The 9,043-nt window shown below is 34.9% G+C and overlaps 1 protein-coding gene across 1 annotated transcript; it reads left to right on the top strand.

Moving 5' to 3' along the window:
- The first annotated feature begins 1,678 nt into the window (after window positions 1–1,678).
- Window positions 1,679–8,794, top strand: LOC136844431 (legumain-like). The gene is made up of 10 exons (XM_067113660.1): window positions 1,679–1,799; window positions 2,763–2,879; window positions 3,140–3,237; window positions 3,737–4,043; window positions 4,717–4,786; window positions 5,287–5,405; window positions 5,861–6,037; window positions 6,227–6,337; window positions 6,848–7,015; window positions 8,556–8,794. Exons 2-10 carry the CDS (start codon window positions 2,766–2,768, stop codon window positions 8,679–8,681), a joined length of 1,290 nt encoding a protein of 429 aa, XP_066969761.1. The 5' UTR covers window positions 1,679–1,799; window positions 2,763–2,765; the 3' UTR covers window positions 8,682–8,794.
- Window positions 8,795–9,043: the final 249 nt, after the last annotated feature.

The following is a 9,043-nucleotide window of genomic DNA, read 5'->3' as shown; positions in this document are numbered from 1 at the left end:
CATATCAATTTAGCTCCAAAAAGCGCTCTCCAAATTCAATGGGCTTAAAGTCCATGGCACTGCTGGTTCAGATTTAACAGGGTGACTAGATTTCTTCCAAATTCCATGGAATTTGGACTTAGCGATTGGTAAGTCCCACCACAAAATCTCAAGAACCTAAGTGCATGGAACTGACATTTATCCTGGTTCAGACTGGATGTAACTTCATATAGAAACCCAGAGATCATTGGTCTATTATTTCTGTGGTGTATTTCTCCATAAAGTCACAAAGTCAGCATTTACCGAGTACTTCTGTCATCATGATTTATACCGGACAAACAGTTTGTGGATTCTGATTTTGATGTGGGGTTGAAACTGAAAACATAAATATGCCGTTGACCTCTTTAGCAAGACGGCTAAGTAGATAGATAAATAGATAGATAAGCAGTATGAGATATTTCACCGTTCATAACAAAAGAGTCCGGTTTTGTTTTAATCGTAATCTAGAGGTTTTTCATTATCACAGACATAAGACAGCTAATAGCAATATGAAAAAAATATCTTCTTTACCACATGAAAATAACAAATAAGGTACTGCACCTTACAGACTCTCACATGATTTCTTATATATTAAGTAATATACAGATTTGTATGAATATTACATGAGAAGCATTGGACGACAATAATATGAACAATCAAAACCATAAAAGAGTAGATTATTAGTGGCCTTTAAGTGAAACAACTGATGGAACAACGATAACCAAATTGTCGGCAGTTAAAACACACATCACACTCACATATATATATATATATATATATATATATATATATATACATATATATATATATATATATATATATATATATATATATATATATATATATATATATATATATATATATATATATGAAACTTTTATCACATCACTGTGATTTTTTATATACACAATCATTAAGCTTTCCCCTAAAAATGTCGAAATTTTAATATCCAATTCTCTCCCCCCTACTGAAAAATAATACCGAAGTTGAATTAAAATGCTCAATGTTTGTTTGATTTCGTCATATTGGCAGGCTCGAACTACTGAAACAATGAGAACCAGGTGCTCTAGGGCGTCACTGAACGTCGTTGGATATTAAACGACATATGTAGCTTAATCAATGTTTGTTTGTATATATATTTTTATGTTTATATATACATATGTACATAAGTGCATATGTATATATACACATATATTATATATGTATATATACATATATGTATACATAATATATAGTGCGTGTATGTATATATATACATATATACATAATATATACATATATATATGTACACACATATGATATATATATATATATATAAGGTGTGTGCATATATATATATATATATATATATATATATATACATATATATATATATATATATATATATATATATATATATATATATATATATATATATATGCTGTACACATATATGTATATATATTCATGTGAGTATATACATACACATGTACTATATATGTATGTATACATATATGTATACATACATATATAGTATATGTATAATATATACTATATATATATATATATACCATATATATGTGTGTGTGTGTGTGTGTGTGTGTGTGTGTGCACGTGCGTGTTTACGTCTATTAGTGAGGGAGGGGTGGGATTTCCGTAAACATATTTTTGCTTTCGTCTGCTAAGAATTCTTGCGCAATACTGCTTATCTCTGTTGTGTTCTTGAGTATATAAGATAGAAACTCGAGAGGTTCTGTCTGCTCTGTGCAAATTTTCTCCATTGAAGGCAGCTCCTCATCGGCGTAAGTCAAATAGTATAGTTAAAACATTATTGTTACCAAATACTTATATAGTAAACGAACACACGTATACATATACATATATATATACATATATATATATATATATATATATATATATATATATATATATATATATATATATATATATATATATATATATATATATATATATGTGTGTCAATGATGTTGAAAAAGCAGTAAGGAATAACTGGTTTTCTCTTTAGGTTTCTTCAAGTTTCTAGTAATAAGAAGTAATGTTAGTAATCCTCGTAATAAATTAGGTACTGTAGAAGTGCGCAGAGATTTTTTTCTTGCATATATTACCTGGCTATTGTAATCATATTTTCTCGGGTTTTCGCTTCTCGTCTCATTACTAATATAAGTTTTCTTTAATATTTTCTTTCCTAACACGTTCATAAAACCATAAATTTTTGAACTCTCTACCTGAGAATGTTATCTCGGGTTTCATCCCATAACTTTTACATAGAACACATTGTAGTTTCTTTAATAGTCCTGTCTTTCCTTTTCCCATTACATGTCCATAAAACTCATTTAAATTCCCTCCATTGTTTGAGAAAACTTTTCGGGTCTTTTCATTTTTCCCCTCATGAGATTTATCAACTACGTTTAAGTTCCCTGCTCGTCGATTCATTTGTTCTCCAATTTTTTTTTTTTTTCGTGTTCAAGCTCTGTGTGATTTACCGTTATTCGAACAAATGCAGTGGCTTAGTGCCATTCTTTCCCTCAAATTGAAGACAGCTTTCACCTGGGAGTTTTTGTGTCAAATCTCTTACGAAAAGAAAAGCTGGTTGAATCATGAAATTGCCTTCACATGTTCTAAAGGGAAAAGATCATTTTGGTTGCAAATTATCAGTTCTCATTTTTCAATATTTAACATAATTTGAAAGAAAGAATAAAAAATGTGCTTAATGTCACTTAAATCATTTCTCGGTTGCCCAACAGGTTATGAAACTGACCATTGGAATCTTAGCCTTATTATCGGCAATATCTGCTGTGAATGCCGACAACTGGGCTGTCCTTGTCGCCGGATCAAGGTCTTGGAATAACTACCGACACCAGGTACGTGGCGGAAAGTTGCTCTTGAAATAAATTTATATTAGCGTTACAGACAAAGCTATAGGAAGGAGAGAGAGAGAGAGAGAGAGAGAGAGAGAGAGAGAGAGAGAGAGAGAGAGAGAGGCAACATTACAAAGTATGAAATAGACGAAGTCTTTCCCGACTCATTTAACGGTCAGTTATGTTCAACATTTAATTTGTTATAAGGAGGGAATATACCTTTTCAGTCAATGGAGTATGTTTGACCGAAGTCATCTTTCCAGGCCGGAGTCTGTCATGCTTACCAAGTTCTGCATGACCATGGAATACCAGATGATCACATTGTAGTTATGATGTACGATGACCTGGCAGATAATTCTGAGTGAGTTTTATTCATTATTTCCGCTACATAACTGGCCAATCGTTATCCAAGTGGATTGCGGCACCCATAACTAAACACTTACAATTTAACTCGCCTAACCTAAGGACGTAGCCTTGTAAGATAAACAAACGTAGAAATAAATATAAGTTCGTTAAGACGATTACTAGTAGATTACTCATTCACAGTTCCAAACATATTAATTACATAGAAATCAGAAATACGAGAGCCATCTGAAAAAGTGTGTTTGCACTCGTTACGTAAAGGGGAGAATGAAAAACGATGGAACTTAGTCGTGCAGCAGACCTAAGACAATAATGGCATAATAGTCCCTTCGAAAGCCATAAAGTGTGTTTAAGACTGTTTTAACGTTCCCCTAAAATATTACGTCAACGTAATCTTTAGGAATTATCTTCAAAACAATTGTTTAGAGAGCTGGGGACCTACTGAAGCCCCCCCAAAAAAAAACCTGTCTTGAAAATAAACCGAGCCTTTCCAACAGAAACCCAACGCCAGGCGTCATCATAAACCAGCCAGACGGTCCCAATGTCTACGAGGGTATCATCAAGGACTACACGGGACACGACGTCACTCCAGACGTTTTCTTCAAGGTTCTGACGGGCGACGAGGCGGGAGTCGCTGGAATTGGCTCGGGCAAAGTGATCAAGAGCGGGCCCGAAGATCGCGTCTTCGTCAACATGGTCGATCACGGAAACGTTGGTTTCTTCTCCTTCCCCAACGACCACATGTACGCGGATGATCTCTTCAAGGTCATCGAGAACATGCACAACAACAACCAGTACAAAGAGGTGAGTTTGTATCGAAGGTCAGAACAAAATGAGATTGTATCGAAGGTAAGAACAAGATGAGACTGTATCGAAGGTTAGAACAAGACAAGACTATATCGAAGGCAAGAACAAGATGAGATTATATCGAAGATAAAAATAAGATAAGACTGTATCGAAGGTAAGAACAAGATGAGACTGTATCGAAGGTTAGAACAAGACAAGACTATATCGAAGGCAAGAACAAGATGAGATTATATCGAAGATAAAAACAAGATAAGACTGTATCGAAGGAAAGAAAAAGATGAGATTGTATCGAAGGTTAGAACAAGATGAGACTGCATCGAAGGTAAGAACGAGATAAGATTGCATCGAAGATTAAAAACAAGATAAGACTGTATCGAAGGTAAGAACATGATGAGTTTGTATCGAAGATAAAAACACGATGAGTTTGTATCGAAGGTAAGAACAACCAATACAAGGAGATGAGTTGATAACGAAGCAAAAACAACAAGTGCAAAGAGGTGCGTTTGGTATCGAAGGTAAGAACAAGTGCAAAGAGGTGGGTTTGTATCGAAGGTTGGTCAGCTGAAAATATTCTCGACATTTGTCATAATGATTGTTGCATGTTTGAAAAGAAATTGCACTGCAATAAAACTTCCAGTTTACATACTCTAAGCTTTTATGTTTTTTTCAGATGGTGATGTACATGGAATCATGTGAATCAGGGTCCCTGTACGATGGTATCTATCCAGATAACATGGGATGTAAGTACTGTAGCCTCTGGCATTAATATTATAATTTTTCATTAAAAAATTCACAGCTATATCACTATATTATATTAGTGTAAGAGTTATAAAAACAGTTTTTGATATAATTGTGCATGTTTAATGAACAACAACTAAATTATGACTGAATGTTTTTAACAATATTATTGGTTATCTTCTTGGGGATCAGGTAAAAATATGTTAAGTGAGTTCCTACAGAGATGAAGTAAACAATTGTGAACATTGGGATAATTATCTCCAGAGCATAGAAGTATAACATAAGGAAATTTAAGAGTTAGCTTTCAGGACAATAGAACTTATAATATCAAAAGATAATTAACAAGATATTTAGTGAGTTATATCAGTAATGTAGCCAAGATATGGGAAATTTACCTTTCCCGTCATTACAATAACTTTTAGAGACGAATTGCTAAAAGACGCAAGAAAACGTGGCTCATATGACAACACCTTTACTCTAGGAAATAACTTTCACCTGACAGTTTATGTAACGACCTCGGCTGACCCCACCGAGTCTTCCTATGCTTGCTATTTCGACAGTGTCAGAGACACGTACATTGGCGACCTGTTCGGCTGCTGCTGGATGGAGAATTCTGACGAGGTTAGCGATTTATGTCCTGGGTGAAGGTTGACCATGTCACATCTTTATATCTCTGCTTTTTACATATTTAGAAAACGACACAAATTTTGATCTACATACATTCCTTTTCGCTATTGCTCATTTCATGCCATAAAAAATTATATCCACTTTTATCTTTCTAATGTTTACTTTTATTCGTGATCTCAACAGAGGGTTTTTACAGATGCTTTCATTCCTTTAAATCGTAGTTCAATCTTACAAGGTGATTCCTCACCTGTAACCGTTTAAGAAGGAAAAAATTAAATGCTGGTTTAAGCTTACAACCTAATCTCTCCCGATAACCTTTTAGCTTACAACATGAAAACTTAATTCCTGGTTTCACCATACAACCCTGATCTCTCTCTCTCTCTCTCTCTTTCTCCCATCAACATCATCATCATCATCATCATCATCTTTTTTCTGGTTGACCTCGACAGAGTGACCTCACCACACTGACCCTAGGGGAGCAGTATCAAATCGTATACGAGTGCAATTCCGACTCACACTCTCCATGGTATGGACAGCCATCTATACAGGACGAGGTCGTCGGTGCTTTTCTGGGAATGGGAAAGACACGGCAGAGGAAATCTTCTGGAGGGTCTCGTTCCAAGGCCGTGAGTCTTTTCTGTGATGTTTTTCGTCTTCTGATCTCATCTCTCGTTTACAGTTTGCCTGTTTCATTTACTTTATGGAGGCCTATACTGAACAACACAGGAAAACCATTCAATTCTTGCTTTAGCAAATAATTAACTTTGAAGTGGAATTTTCAAGTAGTAATCACAGCCTGATTTTCAAAAACGCAGGATGCTGTACCCAGCGTGGATGTACCTCTCTTCATCTTGAAAAATAAGTTGAATAAGGCTAATGGTGACGAGAAGATCGCGCTTCAGGCTCAAATTAACGGTCTGTTTAAGGTAAGCTAAATTTACCATTATTTTCACTCGAAAGTATTATCACTTTTCTTAAGGGTTTCGTCTTGCAATTTTTGTTACGGCGCTTTAGTCACTCTTTTTTATTTTGGCGGATGTACCCTATGTAAGTTCATAAAGTGTTCTAAAAACGCTTGGTCACTCAAATCTGAGCTGTTATTTACAGCCAGATCATTACTTGGACTTCATATACAATTTACCATGAGTTAGCCACCTTCGTTGACAAAAACTCCCATGCATTAGCATGTGGATATGTAGATTATGGAAGAAAATCCACTATTCCCTCTCTCTCTCTCTCTCTCTCTCTCTCTCTCTCTCTCTCTCTCTCTCTCTGTCCTTACTTCTATCTGTCTACCTTTCTCTGCCTTCCTAACTAACTGCTGATTTATAACGATAATTATGATTTCCCATAAGAAAGTGTGTTGTTTGTTGTCATGAAAACATGACTGGGCTACTGTAATCTAACTTATGGGACTATATCTTCTTTTTGTTCAGAAACGAGAATTCGTTCAGGAAGTCACCAAGAGCATCGCAACGTTGGTGACTGGCGACGAAGAGCTGGCGGAATATTACATTCAAAATCCAATGAGAAAAGTCAACGACTGGGCCTGTTACAAAAGAGCCGTCGATGCCTTCAACGATAAGTGCTTCCGGTTTGGAGAGGTAAGATAGAGTTGTAATCTTCTTTGGGGCCCTTCTTGACAGATGCGAAGTCATTCTTTCAGTTTGATTTAAATTCGTAATTACCAGTAGACATTGGTTTGGTATAATGAAATCCATTCTTTCAAGTTGACCATGTCCTGAGATTTAAACTCGGAATCTTTAGTTAGACATAGCTGGACAGATACAAATTCCAGACTTTTCAGTAATTATCAGTTTGACACTTCACCCTCGTGCTTTCCAATAAATACCAGACTCAGCTATTCCTTTTAACTTTTGTTTTGTTTTCTCTTGATATTGACAATAAAAAACGAGGGGATACTAATTACAGTAACAGAAACAATGATGTTTAAGTCATAAGTTATTGCTGTCACTCAGAGATCTCTCTTGTGGATTTCTTGGGCACTACACCAAGTTTTCGCGGATTTTCCAGGAAATGTTTGCCTATTATAAACCGAAATCCTTTGAAATCAATGGAATACTGAAACTGAGAATTAAGAATTTCATTAAGCTTGAGATGCTGTAGTGAGGTATTAATAAGCCAGATGATATTCACTTAGTTATTAATGTGCTCAGTCAATAATCAGTTCATTGGATGGGTGGGTAAGCTCTCAGCTAGCACGCTGTTATTTAACGTTCGACTCTCCGACCGGCCATGAAGAATCAGAGGAATTTATTTCTGGTGAAAGAAATTCATTTCTCGTCATAATGTGGTTCGGATTCCACAATAAGCTGTAGGTCCCGTTGCTAGGCAACCAGTTGGTTCTTAGCCGCGTAAAAAAAATCTAATCATTCGGGCCAGCCCTGGGAGAGTTGTTAATCAGCTCAGTGGTCTGGTTGAACTAAGATATACTTAACTTCACTCGGTCAATAACCGGTGAATACATACATTATCAAAAAAATTAATGAGGAATATATAGATACCTTGATATTCTTTTTATGGTAAATGTTGTGCATTTCAAGTTTACCTTGATGCAACGGCTAAAATTCAAAATCCAGACTCCCGGAAAATAATCCGTGTTTCGTAGTTGCTTAAAGTCGTTGAAGTTACGCTTAACATTTTTACACTAAGCCTACCAATAAGTGGAGTTTGCTTGACAATTTTGCTACTTATAAAGTCTTGACCATTAAACATAACGTGTTCCTTCCCCATTCATATATTTCCTAGAGGCATTTCTACTAAACAAAACTTTAATCTTTAAATTTAAGGCGTCAACATAAATGGTGCGAATGTTCTGTCGTTAAGTAACCATTTGGTTCTTAAAATGTCTTTAATTAGATACAGCGGTTGTCTTTTACCTCTGAACCCTTTCCCAAAATGCCCTGTGGCTAAAGAAAAAAGAACTCAAAATTTATGGCATTCACATAAATGATACGAAAGTTCTGTTCTTAACGAGCAATTTGGACTTTCGTCTTTCTTTTCGTCTTTCTTTTTTTTATATATTGCGGGTGCCTTTTACCTCTGCACCCCTTCCCAAAGCCCTCTGAGACAAAAAAAAAAAAATAAATTAGATAAAAAAAATGAAAAAAATCGCCGTTGCAGAATCCTTTCGCCATGACAATGACCCCGACACTGTTGAACCTCTGCGAGAACAGCTTCGGAGCCGACAACATCGTCAGGAGGATCGGAGAAGTGTGCACCTTTGGCTTCGTTAGCGGCATCGAGTAACGCAAAAGTCATTTATAAGGAAATGGATGACTGACGATGTAAACGACTTTCGTCATTAATTCAGTTTCATTTTTAGAAATACAGGAATGAGCTGTCTGCTTACGGAAGCGGAATATGTGTTATTATTATTTTCCTAAAATCTTAATTCTCGTTTTTTTCATTTTGGATTGTTTACATAAATCCTTTATATATATATATATATATATATATATATATATATATATATATATATATATATATATATATATATATATATATATAAATATTTGTATATATAACGTATATATACATATATATATATATATATATATATATATATATATATATATATATATATATATATATATATATAGTATATATAT

Source organism: Macrobrachium rosenbergii, chromosome 12, assembly GCF_040412425.1.
Source record: "Macrobrachium rosenbergii isolate ZJJX-2024 chromosome 12, ASM4041242v1, whole genome shotgun sequence".
Lineage (NCBI taxonomy): Eukaryota > Metazoa > Arthropoda > Malacostraca > Decapoda > Palaemonidae > Macrobrachium > Macrobrachium rosenbergii.
Note: the sequence above shows the minus strand (reverse complement) of the source record. Positions and strands in the feature narration are given on the sequence as shown.

Bases quoted from the DNA above. Each gene is read 5' to 3' on its own strand.
- LOC136844431 (XM_067113660.1), top strand. From the start codon at position 2,766: ATGAAACTGACCATTGGAATCTTAGCCTTATTATCGGCAATATCTGCT. The intron at 3,238-3,736 runs GTGAGTTTTATT...CCTTTCCAACAG, and splicing joins GACCTGGCAGATAATTCTGA to AAACCCAACGCCAGGCGTCA. The intron at 5,406-5,860 runs GTTAGCGATTTA...TGACCTCGACAG, and splicing joins GGATGGAGAATTCTGACGAG to AGTGACCTCACCACACTGAC.